Source organism: Leopardus geoffroyi, chromosome X, assembly GCF_018350155.1.
Source record: "Leopardus geoffroyi isolate Oge1 chromosome X, O.geoffroyi_Oge1_pat1.0, whole genome shotgun sequence".
Lineage (NCBI taxonomy): Eukaryota > Metazoa > Chordata > Mammalia > Carnivora > Felidae > Leopardus > Leopardus geoffroyi.
This window is the reverse complement of record NC_059343.1, coordinates 16,090,346-16,111,700: the sequence shown is the minus strand read 5'-3', so window position 1 is coordinate 16,111,700 and position 21,355 is coordinate 16,090,346. Positions and strand designations below refer to the sequence as shown.

Below are 21,355 nucleotides of genomic sequence, written 5' to 3'. Positions count from 1 at the left end.
CCTGGAGCCTGCTTTGGATTCTGTGTCTCCCCCTCTCTTTGCCTCTCCCCTGCTAGCACTCTATCTCTCTCTCAAAAATAAATAAACATTTTTAAAAGTTGTAGAACAAGGACATTGTCTTACATAACCATAGTAGTTATCAACTTCAGAAAATGTGCCATGTCAGAGTACTTTTATCTAGTTCGTCATCCATATTCCAAGGTTATTAGTTTCCTATTGCTGCTGTAACAAATTGCCACAAACTAAGTGATTTAAAATAACACAAATCTGTTATCCTAATGGCTTTGAGGTCAGAATTCTGAAATGGCTCTTAATGAGGTGACGCTGAGGCATAGGCAGGGCTACACTCCTGGCCAGAATGCTTTATGAGTGACATTGTGCTCCACTCAGGGTGTCCTTTCCATGTCCACCTGTCTCTCATTGGTGTTGTTAATTTTATTTCTTTTTTTAAAGTTTTTATTCAAATCCCGGTTAGTTACCATACGATGTAATATTTGTTTCACATGTACAATATAGTGATTCAATACTTCCATACATCACCCCGTGCTCATCACAAGTGCACTCCTTAATGCCCTTCACTTGTTTCACCCATCCGCCCACCCCTCCCCTCTGGTAACCATCAGTTCTCTATAGTTAAAAGAGTCTGCTTCTTGGGGAGCCTGGGTGGCTCAGTCGGTTAAGCGTCTGACCAGCTCAGGTCATGATCTCACAGTTTGTGAGTTCAAGCCCCACGTCAGGCTCTGTGTTGACAGCTCAGAGCCTGGAGCCTGCTTCGGGTTCTGTGTCTTCTCCTCTCTCTGCCCCGCCGCCCACCCCCCCCCCCCCCCCGCAACTTGTGCTCTCTCTACATCTCTCAAAAAATAAATAAATGTAAAAAAAGGAATTAAAAAAAGCCTGTTTCTTGGTTTGCCTCTCTCTTTTTTCCCCTTTGCTCATTTGTTTTGTTTCTTAAATCCCACATGTGAGTGACACCATATGGTGTTTGTCTTTCTCTGATTTAAGTTAGGATTATACTCTCTAGCTCCATCCATGTTGTTGCAAATGGCAAGATTTCATTCTTTTTTATGGCTGAATGATGTTCCATTGTATGTATATACCTTATCTTCCTTATCCAGTCATCAGTGATGGACACTTGGGCTGTTTCCATAATTTGGCTATTGTAGATAATGCTGCTGTAAAGGTGATGGTAGCTTCAATCACCTGGTCGAGGAGTTGTTCCTTCTTTCCACTATATAATTATTGGGTTTTGTTTGTTTTGCTTTGCTTTGCTTTGTTTGGCCTGAATTAAATAAGCAATCTGTATGGAGATACTTTTGGATTTGAAACATGCTGTTCTATTGATGGCTCTTGTCTGAACCAATCTTTATGATTATGGCTGCAAAATGATGAATTTCCAACTCCAGGACTCCCTCTGTACTTACTGGCTGGCATTGACATTCTCCTCCTCTTTTCTCCTATTTGTCTATTTATTGTTGATATGGATTCATCTCTATTTTTTTTTCAGTGGTCTATGATTCATTATTGTCCTTGATTATTTGGTGTTCACATTATCCCAGCTTTGGCCAGTGGGAGCCCCTTTAAGCTGATTGCTGTGTCTTCTACTATGCCCCATAATGATTTTTAGCACTTCCTTATTTGTGGTGTAGCAACATGCTCTAGGTTCATCTTGGATATTCCCTGCCTCAGTCTGGAAATCAACCATTTCTCCAAGGAGGAGGCCTGGTTCCACTTAGTGGTGGATGATATTAGAGACCAAGATTTGGGCACTAGTGCCTATTGCTAGTGGGGTGTCTTTGTTTCCAAGCCTTTTCAGCAACCATAGCTAGGAAACACATACACACATACACACACACACACACACACACACACACACACACACACACATTCATATTCTATATACATACACATTTTAGAAGCAATGAGGTCACATCGATATCTCCTATCCATCCCTATAGGATTCTTGCTTGCCTTCCCTGTTTCATATTTGTATGTCCCTTCTTCCACAGTGAGGACCCTGGCTCCCAACAACATCAAATTGCTTCATCATTTGCTCAATTCCACAAGACGTCTATAGTTCCTGAACCGCTTCAGTCATACCACTACATGAAGCAAACCTACTAAAAATAGTTCAGGCTGTGTTTGCAGTTCTCCACCCCACACTCCTAAAGACAGAAGGTATATAGATAAATATTATGTTCATAAAGTACTTGGATTAGTCCTCAAGTCCCCCAGCACCCCCCAACGTGGTTGTGTCGTTCATTTGAAATACAGCTGAGCTTTTATTTTCAATTTGCTTTCAGTTTTAGCTTCCCCCCTTCCCATCCTTGTTGATTTGTACTGATTTGATTTTTTGAACATGTAGAACATTAACATACTTCCACAAATCAAAACTCTACAAAAAGTTCTACTTAGAGAAGTGTTACTCCCTCCTGTATTCCTTCAATGCTATTCCCTTACTTCTTGTACGTGACCAATTTCTGGCTTCTCCTTCCTGTGTTTCTTTTGATAAAGATAAGCAGGTACATGTATGTTTTCTTATGTCCCCTTTGTCCTTACACCGAGGGTTGCACTCTCTCTATTGTCTTTTGTACTTTGCCCCTTTCACTTGCAAAATCCTGGAAATGGCTCCATGTCAGGTTGTAAGGTTGTGCCGGCCCTTCTTTACAGCTGCACACTTTTCCACCTACAGCTGTGCCATTATTCAACCATCTTCTTATATTTGGACATTTTGGTAGGTTCTGATATTTTGTGATTTCAGCAATGCTCTAATCAACAACCTTGTGCATATTTATTTTCATGTTGTTGGAAGTGAATCTTTAGGGAAAATTCTAAGAAATAAGATTGCTGGGTTGAAGGGCACATTGTATATGGAATAATCTTAGGTATTGCCAAACGGTTCAGGAATAATCTCTTCCATAGGAATGATACAAGTTCCCATTTCTTCCAGCAATGCAGGAAACTGCCTGTTTCCTCACAGTCTGGCCAGCGGAGTGTATTGACAAGTTTAAAAATTTTTGCCATTCTGATCCATGAAAAATGGCATCTCAGTGTTGTGAAAAAGAAAACCAAAGGCCCAAGATGGGGTCACTTATGCTAGGCCAAGTCACCAAACCGGGGCTTAATACCTAACCTAATTGCAGTTTCAGCCTCCCCAAGAAATACAGTCTTAACAGAAATATAGGTCAAGTCAGGAATTTTCTGATCAGCGCCAATGAGATAATCTGTCACAGGATCCCTCTCCTTCCCCACAAAGGAAGATAAGATAATCTCCATGATAAGACCCCCAGCCCATCTCCCTAAGGTAAGGTGACCTTGCCTGAAACAATCCTTTCTTTTCTTCTGCCAATAACTTCTTGCCCCAACCTCCTTCCCATAAAAGCCTTCCATTTTGTACAACTCCTCAGAGCACCCCTCTACTTGCTGGATGGGATGCCGCCCGATTCGTCACTTAATAAGGCCAATTAGATCTTCACATTTACTCAGTTGAATTTTTGTTCTTTAGCAGCGTTGTTTTAATTTGTATTTTTTTTTTTTTTTAAATTTTTTTTTCAACGTTTATTTATTTTTGGGACAGAGAGAGACAGAGCATGAACGGGGGAGGGGCAGAGAGAGAGGGAGATACAGAATTGGAAACAGGCTCCAGGCTCTGAGCCATCAGCCCAGCGCCTGACGCGGGGCTCGAACTCACGGACCGCGAGATCGTGACCTGGCTGAAGTCGGACGCTTAACCGACTGCGCCACCCAGGCGCCCCTTAATTTGTATTTCAACCAGAGAAGCTTTAATTTTAAAATGTTGGGAAAAAAAGTCTTGGTTACTGAAACCCTGTTGGAGGTGAATTTTTTAGAATCTCAACTCGATATTCTCTAGAAAATTCTCTGAAAATAGTTCTCATTCTAGAAAAATTTTAGCGTACATCCCACCCAAATAGAGCAAAATGACTTTGAGCCCTTCTACTTGTTTTCTTCTGCGATTTGGTTTTTTCTTGTTGATGTTTCAGTTGGTAGGGTCTCTTCTAAAGCTTTCTTGCCCCACCTAATGGGCAAGGAAGGGAATCAATCTGCCTGGAAACCAGTAGAGATATTCACCATCCACCAAGATGTTCTGGCCTCACAGACATTAGCACAAACAAGATTCTAAAGAGAACGAGATACGGAGATTTATAGTCATGGCTTCCACACTCTTCTAGAGCATGTAGAGCTAAAGCATGGTTTAGAGAGTCAGTAAAGGTAGTTGACATCCTTTTCTTAGCTGTGCTCATTGCTACATGTGTAAGCTTTGGTGACAGCTGTTGCTGTAGTCAGACTCTAAGGCCTCAGATGATCATTTAAAAAGTTATTTATGGAATAATAATAATGGAAATAACTTTTTTTCATTATAAAAGTAATACATGCTTGATGGAAAAATCCTAGAAATTATGGGAAAACATAAGGAAAAAAAATTAAAATTATCTGTACTCCCACCACTCAGTGGTAACCACAGTTAACAGTTTGGTGTCAGTACTTTTGGGATTTGGACGCATAGATATCCACGGTGCACACACACACACACACACCCATGCACACACATGCACGCCCATACACACACTTTTCTACTGTGTCTCTCTGTCTCTCTCCATATAAACTCATACACATATATGTGTACATACATACATACACAAAAGTGCTCACATTTGTCTCTTTTACTTTTTTTATTAAAAAAAATTTTTAATGTTTATTTATTTTTGAGAGAGAGAGAGAAAGAGAGAGAGAGAGAGAAAGAGAGACAAAGAGAGCACAAGCAGGGGAGAGGCAGAGAGAGAGGGAGACACAGAATCTGAGGCAGGCTCCAGGCTCTGAGCTGTCAGCACAGAGCCTGATGCAGGGCTCAAACCCACAAACCAGGGGATCATGACCTGAGCCGAAGCTAGACACTTAACCGACTGAGCCACCCAAGCATCCCTCACATTTTTCTACATATGATACACACATATACTTTTTTTTCTTTTTACAAAAAATTAGATAGTAGTGAACTTACCATTTTGTATTTTGCTTTTGTCACTTAACATATAGTGAACATCTTTTTTTATTCATCCTAAAGTCTATAGCATAATGCTTAATTGCTACATCGTAGTCTTATTATAACTATACTTTAAACTTTTTTGATCATGAACGTGTAGTTGTTCATAATTTTTCAGCATCATAAACAATGTCTATGAACATAGATTTTTGTACACCTGCCTAATTATTCCATTAGCATTAATTCCTAGAGCTAGAATTGGTGAGTCAAAGAGTACACGTTTTGAAAACTATTTCTGTTAAAGTAATGCAGATGCACTGGGGTTAGCAGAATAATGGCATTCTACCTAGGATGTCCACATCCTAATCCCTGGAGCTTATGACTATGTTACCTTAGCTGGCAAAAAGAATTTTCGCATATGTGATCAAGTTAATGATCTCAAGATAGGGAGATTGTTCTGGATTCTCCATGTGGATCCAGTGTCATCACAAGGGTCCTTATTAGGGAAACGGGGACACGAGTGAATCACAGAAGGGGGTATGAGACCAGAGTGACTTGAGTCCTGACTAGGACCCCGGAATGCGGGCAGCTTCTGTGTCTGGAATCTGGCAAAGGCGAGGGAACAGACTCTCCCCTGGAGTCCCTGGAGGGAGCACAGCCCAGCCATCACCTTGATTTCAGCCCAGTGACACCCATTCTGGACCCCTGGCCTCCAGAGCTCTAAGAGAAGAAACTGTGTTGTTTTTAGCCACTAAATTTGTGGTAATTTGTTACAGCAGCAACAGGAAACTGACCCACACGCAGCTTTAATGATTGTCCTAAATAAGGCTTATCTCTCTATGCAGTGGTCCCCTGTCGCACCCCTTTGTATCTTCAGTTTCACTCCCCGGGGGAACCACTTTCAACTCTTATACCTGTTTCTTCTGGGTTTACCTCCCTATGTCTAAATAATATGCCTATTCTGCTATTTCTTGATTTATTAATTTTAGCCACTATTTACTGAGATATTGAGTTCCTCTCAAAATGGATGAGGATTTAGCTCTCCTACGTTACTACCCCAACTTCCAACCCCAGAGTCGCCCAATGTATTATTGTCATACCCATCTGGATAATCCAGGATAATCTCCCCATCCCAAAGGCTGGCTGATAAGCAACCTTAATTCCATGTGCAAGCTTAATTCTTTTCCATATAACCTAATCTATTCACAGGTTCTGAGTATTAAGACAGGGCCTATTTGGGAGGCCATTATTGTGCCTACCACATCCTTCATCAAATCTGCCAAAGCTCGTCGATAACATGTTCCACACCCTTGGTTAAATCAGACCTCCCTCCTCGAGCTCTCCATGCTGGTCGAGCTGAACTGATTGCCCTCTGGTCCTGCTATGGAGTCATCCAGGGATGTTTTTTCTCTCCCCTTCTTCTGGGTCTTGTGTCTTCTATGTTCTTAGTGTGCTGCTTTCTTTCTCTGAAACACATCCTCCTGATGTTTCTGAAGAGAGTATGGGACAGGTATGCATTTGGAGTCCTTACACATCTGAAAATGTCACTCTTCCACCTTCATATTTGATTGAAGGTTTGGTTGAGTATAGACTTCTAGGTTGAGGAGAATTTACTCCCAGAAGTTTGAAGGTATTGCTTCATTATCTTACAACATCTAGAGACCTTATTCAGAAGCTTGATACAGTTCTGTTTCCCAATCGTTTTGCTATACAACTCGCTTGTTCTCGCTGGAAGCTTTTGGGATTTATCACTGATGTTCTGGAATTCATGATAATATGCCTTGGTGTGAGTCTTTTTTCAGTCATTGTCCTGGATACTTGGTGAGCTCTTTACATGTGGAGACAATTATCTTTCAATTTAGGGCCATTTTCTTGTATTATTAATTTGATAATTCCCGTCCTTCCATTTCTTTGTTTCCTTTTTTTTTCTGGACTGTCTATAAGTTGGATATTGAATCTTCTGGAATGATCTTCTTTATTTCCTACCCTTTCTGTTCTATTTTCCATCTTTCTTTTATTCTACCTTCTGGGAGATTCTGGTAGAATTTATTCTACCTTCTTGACTTTATATGACAACTCTTTTATTCAGTTTTTTAAATTTCATTGCTCATATTTCAAATTTCCAAAATCTTTCCTCCCTTTTCTCCCTCTCTGTGTCCCTCTCTTTCTGTCTTTATATGTGTCCTGTCCTTGTCTCATGGACGCAATATGCTCTCTTGCCGCTGTGAGAATCTCTTACTGGTGCAGGTGTCCACTTTGGAGTCTCCGCTTGTTCCGCATAGACTTTTCCTTCCTTAGCTCTTTGTTCATCTCTTTCCTCCACAGCAGAAATGCTCCTCAAATGTCTGATGACATTTTACTGGTATTGAACACTGAGGCTCCTCAAAGCCTTCTAGCCATCCTGGGAGCCTGGCAGGGGCTCTGTTGAAGGGTGATGGAACAGTGTGTCAGCCTGGGCCTCGTAGGAAACACACGCTGCACTTAAACTTGGCCATTGGAAAGGGCTCAATAAAGGATTATTTATGAAGAGGTGGGCAGGGTTTAGGGGAAACAGCAAAGAATAGGTCAGCATGCCATGCATAGCATTAATGGAGAGCTTTTACTACCTAAGGCCTGAAGGGCAAAAGGAAGGAGTCATTTGCAACTAAGTGAGGGTCTCCATAAGGAAAGGGGTATCCGACCACAGCTATGTTCTTCAGAAGGACACAACCCGCTGTTGACATATCAGGGAGGGACTGAAAGGAATGTATACCCCGACTTCTCTCTCCTCCTGCCATCAATCTCTGCCAGTGCTGTCCACTGAATGAACTTGACCCAAAGTCATCCCTATTCCCGGCACCCAGAGCAGGCTGGAGGAAGACCAAGGATGGAAAAAGAAGACGTCCAGAATAAGTTGCATCAATCTGGGTCTGGTCAAGAAAATAGAAGCCACTGGGCATGTTTCAGATATAAAAATTTGAGTGTAGGTGGCGCGTGGGTGGCTCAGTCAGTTAAGCGTCCAACTTCAGCTCAAGTCACGATCTCGAGGTTTGTGAGTTCGAGCCCCGCGTCAGGCTCTGTGCTGACAGCTCGGAGCCTGGAGCCTGCTTCTGATTCTGCCTCCCTCTCTCTCTGTTCCTCCCCTGTTCATGCTCTGTCTCTCTCTCACTCAAAAATAAATAAACATTAAAAAAATTAAGAAAAAATTTGAATGTACAATTAGGGGCTTGTGTGGGGGTTGGAAGAGCTAGACACGGTGGTGAGGGTACAGTTTAGGGACACTATCCAAAAGGTCAGAGGGGCTGACATGGAATTCCTAGGCCCATAGCTTCCAAAGCTGGCATAGAAGCTGCACCAATTCTCAAGAATCTCTGAGAAGCTCCCACCACTCACCCAAGTTTTCAGTGGCAAAGTATTCCCAAAAGCTTAATGGGAACCTCTGCAAATTTCATCTGCCCAGGTATCTGGTTTTTACCATTTCCAGGGGAGTAATGTTAGTTTCCAGTTTCTCCCACATCCGCATCTAGGGGTCTTTTCTCTAAGCCTCCTTGGTTTTTCTGCAGAAGGAGCCTCCCATCCCCCGTCTGTGGCAGGGAGGGCAGGCAGGGAGGATGGCCAGGCTTGATCATCAAGGTTCCGGGATCTGGATCTTCTTGGGTTTAATGTCCGGTGCAGCACGGTAAGCAGGGGACCAAGGGTCCAGCCACTCAACGTACAGGCGGTGGCGCTGTCCCCCTGATTGCGGCTTCGAGCCTCACCTGGAATTTGCTCAGCCAAGGAGCTTCCTTCCTGAGGTCTGCTGCAGACCCCTATTTGGTGGTTTCCTGCTAAGCCTATTACCCCTCCTGGGCTGCTGTTTGAGCCCCAACAGTGCCTTGAAATGCCCCAATAGTGCCTTGAGATGTATCCTCTCCTGTTCTCCTTGTCCTTGTGGGTGGATTCCCTCTTTAATCCTTTATTATCATTTTTACTGGGATTTGAGGGGGAATGATGGTAACACAAGTAGCCCGTGTGCCAGAATTAACCAGAAGTGTGTATTTCTTAAGACTTGGTTACAAATTGTCATATTAGATGCTCACTTTAAAGTCCTGTAGTCACAATTTTTAATTTTAAATTAAAATTATTTGTTCAGGGGACACCTGGGTGGCTCAGTCAGGTAAGTGTGTGACTTTGGCTCAAGTCATGATCTTACAGTTCCTGGGTTTGAGCCCCGATCGGGCTCTGCTGTCAGCACAGAACCTGCTTCGGATCCTGTCTCCCTCTCTCTCTTCCCCTCCCCCACTCTCTCTCAAAAATAAATAAACATTGAAAATGTTTGTTCAGGGTGCCTGGGTGGCTCAGTCGGTTAAGTGTGTAACTTTGGCTGAGATCATGATCTCATGGTTTGTGAGTTCGAGCCCTGTGTTGGGCTCTGTGCTGACAGCTCAGAGCCTGGAGCCTGCTTTGGATTCTGTGTCTCCTTCTCTCTCTGCCTCTCCCCCACTTGTGCTTTGTCTCTCTCTGTCTCTCAAAAATAAATAAATGTAAAAAAATTTTTTTAAATATCTGTTCAATTACAGTCATTATTTATTACAAATCGTAGTCATAGTTTTTATATTATTATATTTAATTATATTATTATTATATTCTATATAAATTATAGTCATTATTCTAGTATATTCAAATGAGGAAAAATATGAAATAATAAAGGTATAACAACCTTTAAAAGCAGCCTTTTCCATTACTAAAATTACACCCATTAATGAAAGTCTGGAACACTGCCAGATACTATCCTAAGCACTTTATAAGCATTTGCCCATTTTAGCCTTATGCTAACCCAATTTATAGATGAGGAATTTGAAGCACAGAGAAATTCAGAAAACTCCCAAGACTGCACACCTGCTTATATCAGGCAAAGCCGAAACTGTTCATACTTAGGCCAGTGGCCACACCCCCTCCTCTCCTGGCACAGAAAATAGAAGGGAAAAGAATCAACTACAGCCAGTGACACCAAGATGACCTTTGAACCTTTTGGAGCATTTGTTTCCAAAGTTGTTAATGTATTTTCTTTCTTTTTTTAATTTTTTAATGTTTATTTATTTTTGAGACACACACACACACACACACAAAGTGTGAGTTGGGGAGGGGCAGAGAGAGAGGAATACAGAATCCGAAGCAGGTTCCAGTCTCTGAGCCGTCAACACAGAGCCCCACGAGGGGCTCAAACTCCTGAACTGTGAGATCATGACCTGAGCAGAAGTTGAATGCTCAACAGACTGAGCCACCCAGGTGCCCTGAAAGTTGTTAATGTATTTTCTAAGTTAGAAGGCAATTGTAAGTATAGAATCGGTATAAATACGTACTCTGTGTTTTCTCGCTCAGTGTTATGTCATGAGCATTTTATACGTATGTAAATTTTATCCCAAGCAAAACGCTCGCAAGGACCATTTAAATTTTATATTAGGGCCGTTGAATAGCAATTCTAAACCATGAAAAAAATCGGGTTGCTTTTGTTTAACTTCAGATGACTCCGTGATTTCTAATGGAATCAAACACAGCTGACTTTACATTCCCAGGCTTGCCTCTCTTTCCTCCTGAGGGAGATAAGGCATGACATTTAGCCTTTCTGAACTTGAGTCTCCTCCCTTGTAAAATGGTGATAGTAATATCTTACATGGCTGTCGTGAGAATTTAAAAGAGGATAAGAGTATCGCAGCCCCCTGCCCCTTCATAAATGGTAAGGATTATTCTTCTAAGATCATGCTTCCTGTGCAGAGACATTTCCAAAAGATGGGTAACACATTGGATTTTTAGGTATGGTTGAACCTTTTTACTCCTTTATCTGGACGCGGAGGAAAGATCTAGTTCTTATCTGGTAGGCTACTTGTGTGGTGCGTACTGTTAGGAGAGACTGATGTATACATAAAACTTTTCGGAAAATGTCATTATGAACACATGCCAAAGTTTCAAGATTCCCTCTTGGCCAGGCCATTTTCTGGGAAGTGATTGGTTAGATGATCCTCATTAGACTGGACACAAGGAAGAAGAATGCCAGGTTCAAGAATGTCACTAGACCTCTGATAGCTTCCTAGTAGCTGGTTTCCTCAAAAAGAGTTTACTCTCATTAAAGACCATCAGAGAAGTCCTTAAGCGTTTTTTATCAGGAATTCTAATTTCTTCCCAGAAGGTTATGAAATACATTCTCAAAAAGTTTTATTCCAGACAGGTTTAATATTTCACAACTGAATTTATGAGAAAAAGAAAAGGCAATTTGGGAATCCTCCAAGAAAAAAGTCCTGCCTCCCTAAGGTTCTCAGTTTCCATCAGTAGAGCATAAAAAAGGGGTTACCTGCTCAAAAAAATATATAAAATTATGCTATGTGGAAATCATCATGGGTCTTGGTACCATTACACATTTAGAAAATGTCTGAAAGAATATTCCAATAGAAGATAACTGTTGTTATCAAGTATCTCTGCAACAATTGCTAACTGCGAGATTATGGAAGATTTTCACCTGCTACAGCGTATCTTTGTTTTATTTAACTTTTTTTTTTTTTTTTAATAATGAGCAGGTATTACTTTTCTAATGATAAACACCGGATCGGTTTTACCGGCACAGAGGTGTGGTCACTGGTAGCTCCCTTGAGCCGTTTTTCATGACAAAGCATGAACCGGTTCATCTGGTGACCAGAGGGGACATCTCAGCTCCAGGGAGCCGAGGTTCTCACACTTGAGCCGCATCAGAACCCCCTGGAGTGCTGCGGCCCCCCCCCCCCCAGGTCCCGATTCAGAAAGTCTTGTGTGGGGTCCACAACGTGGGTCGCTAACAAGCTTCCACGTGCTGCTGTGGCTGCCGCACTCCAGTCTGGGGACCACACTGTAAGAACTGCTGTGGTCCAGGCAAGAAAATTTCCACAGGGGAATCAAAGCCAAACAAAGATGAACTTCACTCACTTCCCATTTTTGCCTCTGGCTGGCCTATAATTATTTTTGAGGAGAGGAACCTAATTTGACTGGCTCTGTTTAAATTTTTTTTTTTTCAACGTTTATTTATTTTTGGGACAGAGAGAGACAGAGCATGAACGGGGGAGGGGCAGAGAGAGAGGGAGACACAGAATCAGAAACAGGCTCAGGCTCTGAGCCATCAGCCCAGAGCCCGACGCAGGGCTCGAACTCACGGACCGCGAGATCGTGACCTGGCTGAAGTCGGACGCCTAACCGACTGCGCCACCCAGGCGCCCCAGACTGGCTCTGTTTAGTAAGAAGTTGTGCCGGGAAAGAGTTGTGCCTCATCTCGTTAAATGAACGCTGGGTTCAGAGACCAAGTCCCGTGACCTCTAGGGCTTGAGGCCCTATCAGCGGGCGGTTGGCTGTGTGCACCAGGGGCTTCACGACCTAGTGAGTGGCTGTGGCTCATTACCCTCAACCCAGGCCTCTGGATGTGGTTTCTCTGAGCCCTGAAGAGGTGACACTGAGGGTGATGGGCGAGTGGTTAGTGCAATACCGATGTACTGTTTGGGTAGCCGTGTGGGAGCTGCTACGGGAGTGGGCAAAACACAGAGAGAAACATCCTCACTATGCCCAGTATTACCCGCCGATTACGAAGGTAGTCATTCTCTTTTCTTATGGTGGTAAAATATACATAACATAAAATTTACCGTTGTCATCATTTTTTAAAGTTTTTATTTTATTTTTTAAAAGTTTGAGACAGAGAGAGAAAGTGGGGGAAGGGCAGAGAGAGAGGGGAGAGAATCCCAAGCAGTCTCCATTGCTGCCAGCGCATGGGGCTCGATCTCACGAACTGTGAGATCATGACTTGAGCCAACATCAAGAGTCGGATGCACAACCAACTGAGCCACCCAGGCGCCCCCATTGTGATCATTTTAAGTGCATAGTCCAGTGGTGTTAAATATATTCACATTGTTCCATTCATCTCCAGAACTTTTTCATCTTCCCACACTGAAACTCTGCACCCATTATCACTCTTTAAAATATGTAACAGCCTTTGTTGAGATATAATTCATGTGCCATACGATCCACCCATTTTAAAGTATATAATCCAATGGTTTTTCAGTATGTTCATAGAGTTGTGCAGCCATCACCACGATACATTTTTAAACACTCTTGTCACCCCTAAAAGCAAGTTTGTACCCATTAGCAGTCACTCCCCAATTCCCCCAGCCCCCTTCCTCCTTCAGCCCTTCATCTACTTTGTGTCTACAGATTTGCCTGTTCTGGGTGTTTCAGGTAAATGGCATCATATGATATATATCCTTTTATATCTGGCTCCTTTCACTTAGCATCACGTTTTCAGGAATCATCCATATCATAGCACGGATCACACTTTGTTCCCTTTTGCATTCACTCTTTTTTTAAATTTAATTTGTATTTATTTTTAATGTTTATTGATTTTTGAAAGAGGTTGGGGGAGAGAGACAGAGACAGCGTGAGCGGGAGAGGGGCAGAGAGAGAGGGAGATGCAGAATCCAAAGCGGGGCTCCTGGCTCTGAGCTGTCAGCACAGAGCCCAACACGGGGCTCGAACTCAGGAACTGCAAGATCATAACCTGAAGCGAAGTTGGAAGCTTAACCGACTGAGCCACCCAGGTGCCCCTGCATCCACCCTTAATAGGATTCAAATTTGAACTCATTATCTCCTCCCTGTGTACAATGACTTCCTTCTCCACTTGGTTCATGTCTCTAGCTACTCAGCTTCCAAATCAGCTAACAAAATATTTCTTTGGAAACCTCCATCTGTGCTCCCTACCGTCTCCCCAAATCCACTGCCTCACCAGGTGTGTCCAATGTAGTTCAGAACTGACTGTAGAATGCTACCTGTCCTCTTTGTCAGTGTCAATGGCATTGTATTTCTTGCCCTGAATGTCCTGAGCCTGTCCATGGCCTCCCACTTGCAGACTATCCCTCCTCTGGTCCCATTTCTGTGGGCTCTCCACTTACCTACCTGAAGTCAGTCTGCTTAGAAACCTGTGCTCTTTCCCATTGCTTCAGGGCCTGGCACAGAGACCACTTGGAATCGGCTGTTTGGCCGTACTCCCGCCCCTTCCACACAAGCTTCCTTGTAACATCATCTGTTCCCCAGAATCTGAGCATTCTCACGTGTTCTTCCTTCTCTCTGGAATGCCGGCAAACATCTGTGCATCCTGGAGACCCAGCTCCAGTGGAAGTCAAGTCCACGAGGGAGCCTCTGGGCTTCTGAAAGCTCAGGGGAAAAAGAGAAATCAGTTTTGTAAGGCAATCCCTCCTTTTAAATCTTTTTTACTCTTTTTAAATTTTTTTAGTGTTTCTTTATTTTTGAGAGAGAGACAGACACAGAGAGACACAGAGAGAGAGGGAGCGCATGAGGAGGGAGAGGCAGAGAGAGAGGGAGACAGAATCTGAGCTGTCAGCACAGAGCCCGACCTGGGGCCCGAACCCACGAGCCGAGCGGTGAGATCATGACCTGAGCCAAAGTTGACACTTAACTGATTGAGTCACCCAGGCGCCCCAAAATCTTCATTCCTCTTAAGATCAAAAGCCTCCGGTCTTCAATAAGCTCCCATTTTTTTTTTTAATTTTTTTTTTCAACGTTTTTTATTTATTTTTGGGACAGAGAGAGACAGAGCATGAACGGGGGAGGGGCAGAGAGAGAGGGAGACACAGAATCGGAAACAGGCTCCAGGCTCTGAGCCATCAGCCCAGAGCCCGACGCGGGGCTCGAACTCACGGACTGCGAGATCGTGACCTGGCTGAAGTCGGACGCTTAACCGACTGCGCCACCCAGGCGCCCCAATAAGCTCCCATTTTTAAAAACTGGCCTGTCAGGATGGTTTATTCCAATGTTAAATACCAGTTATTCTATTTAAAGTTGTTAATATTTATTACAAAGCATATTTCACACAAAAGATCTTAAGTTAATGCTTTTGAAGCTTCTTTGGAATATCACTTCATTTTTTTGTCATAATATCCTTCCTTACATATGACTGCTTGTAACTGGGGGGCAGGGGGGCGGATAGAGTGGGTAGAAAACAGTACAAACTATATTTCTTGTTAATCTCCTATGACTGTTCTCCCAGTTTACTATTTTCTTAGATAAAGCAGTACTCTGAAAAAGGATGGGAAAATGTTCTCGGCGAGTTAGTCTGTACACAGGGGCTCTCCTTGTGTGTTTTAGATGCAAGTTCCTGTGACTGATCAACTTGGAAGTCAATTTCTTAGGCAGCTTTTGGATTTTACAACAAGAACGCCCTATTCCAGTTTTATAGCCTTGTGGGGTAGCACATTTCACCTTTTAGTTACGTCTTTTGTGTTTTCCTTTGCAAAGCAAGCGTTTCCTGCAAACCTTGTAAAGATAATCATAGTTTAGCTGTCTTATAAACGACCTGCTCCTTTGATTTGATTAATTTTCATCTCCACAGAGCTGGTAAAACCAGTTCTCTTGGATTTGTTGTAAACGACTCACTGAAAAAGAGAAAAGGAGAAGTGAGTGGGTCATTCCAAGAGTGGTTATCAAGCCAAATCAACTGCAGTAGAGCAAGATGTTATTTCTATAGCTTTTGATGTGATTCGGACACGTTACCTTGAACTCAGTATACACGTTGTAAAGGAAGAAGGGAAGAGCCTGCCTCAAAACCATCAGCACAAAGCCTTGGCTGCTCACTTCCCCTGCTGTCTGCCGGGGTTTCTCCTTAACAGACACCCCGATTGGAAAATTTGAGGTGGATCGTGCCTGCATCAATTATTACTGCGGTGTTCTGATGGTAATTTTCTCTTTCCCTCATTCTACATTTATCAATTGGCATTCCTCTGTAGGGAAGACTTGTCCCCCCTCCCTGACTTGTTTATTTACTTTTTATTTATACTCATATAGACTTAAAGACAGCACTTTCATGAACTCTTTGGGTTAAAATCCAATAGAATCGTTACTTGTTGCTTGAGTCGTTCCAGCTTGGGCCTTTGGGAGCTCTTTCAGGTCGGTTCCTGTGCCCTTTTGACTTGTGCCATCATTTTTATTGAGCACTTCCTTCCTTTCTGGCACCGTGAGGTTTTCCATTTCTCCATAAAGCACATCAGAAGCACCAGATAATGACTGTCTTTTGTAAAGCACTCTGCATGTAACTTCTATTAATGTAAAGATGATATTAAAGGTTATCAAAGCAAAGTATCATTCATTACATGCAAATTACAGATGTCAAGTCCGAGTACTTGAAGAGAGAGCTCGCGTGACACACTGTAAGAGCTACCTAGGCATGGGCTTAACTGTCTTCCATTTTTATCCAAAATGCTACCACCACTGCATCACAGAGAGGCCTTTTAAGTCATGTGAGATCATTTGAAGTGTCACATCTCCACTACTCTCCATTCCCAAGATGCATCATCCATTCTGGTCGAAATGGGAGTTCAGTGGGATAAAGATACGGTATTAAATACAACTGTATTTATCCAGCAATATTAATGTGATGAATTCATGTCATTTGAAATATTGCACTAACTGTTAAATAACACTACTGTAAGAGGGAGGCCGGATGAGGAATTACACATCTATTCTTGTCAGCAGCTGGATTTTTTAATGTTTATTTTTGAGACAGAGGGAGACAGAGGATCCAAGGCGGGCTCTGCAGTGAGCCCGATGTGAGGCTCGAACTCACGAACTGCCAGATCGTGATGTGTGCTCAAGTCAGATGCTGAACCAACTGGGTCCTCCAGGCGCCCCCGTCAGCAGCTGGATTTGAATCTTGACATTAAGTGCCCCTGTGCTGGTCACCAAAAGTTCCTAGAAGGAAAAATAAAAGTACAATTGGAACAATTCATGAAAACCAAACAGTAAGTGTGGGGGAGGTGCGGGGGAAAATGTCCATTTTTGTAATTTAGAGAAACTTAAAATGGAAAAAACCGTATAGTGTTTTGAGTAGAATTCATACCATTTAGTTTACTTAAGGCATTAAAATTAGGGCAGAGCTCAGGATTTTCAAAAATCTTAAGTCTTGCCAGCAGTCATTTGTGATGAAATGACAAATTTCTCCATGCAGGAAGCCTACCCAGATCAAGGAATAGGGTCCCAGTTCTCTGATTCAAGAAGGAAAAGGTAAGACTTGAAATAGACCAGAGTCAAAACAAGACACAAAAGTTCAGGTGGTCTGTCTTCACCTATGAAAAGCTGGGGGGCGGGGCGGGGAAAGGAAACAAGACTGTCTTCCCCAAGTAGGACAGAGAGAGGAGTAAGATTAGGCAGGACATGAGACAAGCTGTTGATTTTTTTTTTTTTGAGCCCTACAGAGTTCAGTCACCAGTTTACTGGTTTAGGTGTATTGGTCTCTGCCATGTCCAGGTAAGCCACGAATCACTGACACTGTTCAAAGACTTTGGGCCCACTGCTCTGAGAACGCATGGGGTAGCCAGCCAAGAATCCTCAGCACCAAGATGCTATCCCACCACAAGCCCAGCTCAGCTCTTTCCTTGTTGAAACATGCCCAGTCACTTTCAGAACCCTGAGTCTTCTTGAGAGGCAGATAAGGAAGCCCAGTAACCCTGGCCTTAGCAAAAACAATCATGCCTGGAATCAGGCAGATCCCAGAGCAGTTCTGGGTGAGGCTCAAGAAAAAGAAAGTCCCAGTAACAGTGGGCTTTAGCCATGCCCTACGAGTTTCAGTGTTTGTTGACTCTAAGATCCTATCGCAAGGCCTCATCGCCCTGATATGCCAAGGCATGTAATGAGTGAGGCACCAAGGATCCTGGAGCAGGTATAATGAGTATTCATCTGGGCCTTTAACACTTCAAATTCTTAATTTCCATGTTCTTTAATTGTTAGAAGTCTGCATTGATGTCGCTACTACCTTCTCAGTAGCTCCGTGGACCGGTCTTCTCCCCTTTGATTATTCTCCTGTTTACATTGCTCTGACACACAAGAAAAGCTTTTAGAAAGATGATTCTGCTGATCTCTTGTTGGTAAGACTCGTTGGGAGGTTTTTTTTCATAAAGCTAATGAAACAATTATAAGTACATCTTTCTGCAGAAATCCCAGGATGTAACCAATTTACTAGAGTTGCCCCAACATCATGGGTGAGGTATGAAGACAGGTCTATATTGGGTAGGGGGGTCAGCTTTTATTTGTCACCGCTGGGTCCACTAACCTTCAGCCCCCTCCATTTTCCAGGGGCCAATGATTTAATTTCTTAATTGTTTTATTTTCTCTTTTTGAATGTCTCCCATCTATTTCACTATCTCGTCCTACCACCAGATGGTGGAAAGGGAAAAGGAAATAACCTGATGGTAAATGAATGTGGTGCTGGCTGGCAAAGTATTTATGGCGAAAGGTTTGTAGTGGTGAATGGACTCAAAAAGGATCTTGTGAGTTACCTATGAATGCCCTGTTTTCATTTCAGCGCCCATTCAAAGGTCGGCTGTGCAGGTCTGGGGGGGGGTGGTGGGAGGGTCAATGTGGCACAATACCTTGCTGGGGACGGAGTCAGCCCTTGCCTCAGGAGATTCTTGGGAACATCAGCGCCTGGGAACAGAGCTGAGCAACCCAATCCTACCTGGCCAAGGCACGGGGGTGCGCGGTTAGGGGTCCCCGTGAGGGTCGGTGCGAGGTGGTGTGCCCCACCGGCCCCTCTGCACCTTTCTCTGTCTTTCCGTATCTCCGTTCCACCGCCTCCTATACGCCGAATTCGCACTTGGCCTGCCTTTCCCATGCTGCCCTGAATGGATGTAGCATTTCCATCCCTCCATAGAGACCCCTTCTCCTGCCTTCCCAACAGCTCCCTCAGTGAAAGCTTAATCTGGGTTGCCTCGATCTCCGATCCCCGGGGTTACCTGCAGTCACCCTCAGCAGGTGTTCATTCCCTCGCCTAGCCATGGTCTCCCCTACCCCAGCCCGTACACCTCTAGTCGCACCCTTCCGGATCGGCCGCTTCCACCTTCTTTCCCACGTGCCCTTCCACTCGGACGCCCCCTCCCCCACGACCCCCCTTCCAGTCTCGAGGAGTCTCGCGGCATTTCCCCGGGCGTTAGCCGAGCCGCCTCGGGTGTGGGGTGGCCTCGTAGAGCAGGGTCCCTCCCCAGCGGGCGGTGAAGGGGGCGCCCGAGCACCGCAGCCGCAGGGAGGCCGGGGGCGCCTGCCCCGGCCCCTCCCCGGCCAGGCCCCGCCCACCGCGGGCCCGCCCCTCACTGGCCCCGCCCCCGCCTCGGCGGCCGCGCGTCCCCGGCAGGCCGAGCCGCAGGAGCCGCGGCGAGCAGGGGGGCGAGCGGGCTGCGCGGCCGCGGCTGCCGGGCGCTGGGCTGGGCGGCGCTTCTTCTCCTTTTTTTTTTTTTTTTTCGCAATTTCCACTCGCGGGGAGCAGGAAACCCGGCGCAGCCGGGCGCAGCGGGCCGCGATGCAGCAGCAGCAACAGCAGCAACAGCAGGAATCACCCCGGGGCAGCAGCGGCAGCAGCAGCAGAGGCAGCAGCGGGCGGCGCTGAGCCGCCGCCGCCGTCGCTACTGAGGAGAAAGCCGGCCCAGCCGCCGCCGCGTTCGGACCCCTGCGCCCCGAGCCCTGATCCCGGAGCCCGACCCCCGCGCCCGCCTCCGCCAACTTTCACGCTGCCTCGGCGGCCCGGCCCGGCTCTACGCCAATGGGTGAGTAGGGGGCTGCCGGCGCCCCGGTGCCCGGGCGCCCACCTCAGCCTGAGGGCGGCGCGCCTGTCCCGGGACTGCGGAGTCGGGAGGGCGCTCCGGGGGCAGGGCCCCGGCGGTGACACCGCGGTGGGCACTCTCCCTACCTCGCGCATCCCCGTTCACTCCTACTCGCGTCCCTGCCGAGCCCGCGCGGCACCGACCGGAACCCCGCGGGGTCCTGGGCGGAGGATCGCGGGCCGGCCCGGGGCGGCTGAGGCTGAGGGATGCAGGGGGTGTGGTTGGTTCTTCGGGTGGGCGGGGAGAGTTTTGTCTTGGCCATTTTCTCGCCCCAGCGCGCCCTTCTCTGCGCTGAGGACGTGGGTAATGGGAGCTGGTGGGCTCCGGCCCTGCGCGGGGGTTCGCGTTGTCTGTCCCTGGCCCCGCCGCTGGGGAAGCCAGAATCTCGGGGTCTCGGCGCGGCCAGGGACCGAGTTGCGTTTGCTGGGGGACGACGTGGTGGTGGGGGGGTGCGGGAAACGCCCCAGTACCCGGCTTGGCGTGCCATCCTCGGGTCCTGAGCGCCTGACGCGTCTCCCTTGGCGCCCCTCTTCTTCCCGGCCCTGACCCTCTCTCTGCCTGCCTTCTCTCAGCCTGGTGAGCTCTCCGCTGCGTGATGCTCAAAGGGCACTTCCTACATCCTCTAAGTCTGAAGGCTTGGGGAACTGGAGCCGGTGATCCAGTCCTCGATTTACTGGTGGAACATCAGTTCCAAGTAGGCAACTAACCATTAGGCCCCCTGGGTCCTATCTGGTGTAGACTGGCACATTGGAGCCACCTTGCCCAGAGGATGTGGCACCTTATTGGGCAAAGGACTTGTGATTGCCTGGGCTAGTAATCGTGTGGCCCATCCAGTTAATGTTCTTGCTGGCAGCCAATCTCTGTCTTTCATGCCTTTGGCAGATAATTTTAGGTGTTTCTAGGCCAAGCATAGGAAGGCTGTAGATGACGATAAATCATAATAAAGTGAGACCTTTCTGTGGTCAGGTAATAGGATTTGAGTAGGCGAGTCCAACAGTGATAGGTAAGCGGTCATAGGATGCTCCTGAAGACGGATGCAGTGGAAAAGCGGAGGTTTAACCCAATCAGTTGTTGACAGGCAGTTAAAATCCCATTTGTGGTCACTGCCATAAATGGTTTTCCTTTTCTATAGTGGTGGCCATCCAATGGCCTCTCAGCTTCAATGTCACTTTTTTCTCAGTGCCCTTCTCTGGTCCCTGCACCACCTCCAGTCTATATTAGTTTCTCTGTCACCCTTCTCCTCTAGCACCTTTTTAAAAAGAGCGGTATTACATATTTATTTGAGTGTAACATTTATCTTCCCTACTGTAAGCTCCATGACTGTAGGGACAGAACTGCGTGGGTGCCGTTTTGCTCGGCGCTGTTTTCTTTGGTGCTTGGTATGGAGCAGGCCCTGAATAAATATTTATTGAATAAATGAATGAATGAGGGGGTATGAAACCCTCCTACTTGGTGGAAGACAAAATGCTTAGCTCAACACTCTTGTTTTGCTTTGCCATCTAATAAGATGATTTAGTTTATTAACAGAAGCATATACTTTAAACATTACTGATTACTTGAGTAACAGGTTGGTTTTTCCTGAGGTAACTGAAAGTGATTATTTTGATCACCTTTCCTTTTTTTGTGGGTCCCGAGAAGGTTGGACAAAAAAAGAAGTTAGATCCAAATGTCTTCTCCTGTGGCTGGACTGTGCTTTCTGTATCTCAGTGGGAAGAGGAGTCCAGTTTAAGAA

At 45.4% G+C, this 21,355-nt stretch overlaps 1 protein-coding gene across 6 annotated transcripts in view; it reads left to right on the top strand.

Moving 5' to 3' along the window:
• Window positions 1-19,117: 19,117 nt before the first annotated feature.
• The window catches only part of SH3KBP1 (SH3 domain containing kinase binding protein 1), a 336,102-nt gene continuing 333,864 nt past the window's right edge, over window positions 19,118-21,355 (top strand). For 4 of the 6 annotated variants that reach the window (XM_045472249.1, XM_045472243.1, XM_045472246.1 and 1 more), the window contains exon 1: window positions 19,173-19,566. In XM_045472249.1, the coding sequence (XP_045328205.1) occupies window positions 19,563-19,566 (4 nt within the window). In that variant the 5' untranslated portion in view covers window positions 19,173-19,562. Of the gene's footprint in view, window positions 19,567-21,355 lie in introns of all 6 variants that reach the window. The other 2 variants (XM_045472250.1, XM_045472247.1) reach the window with 1 other exon arrangement.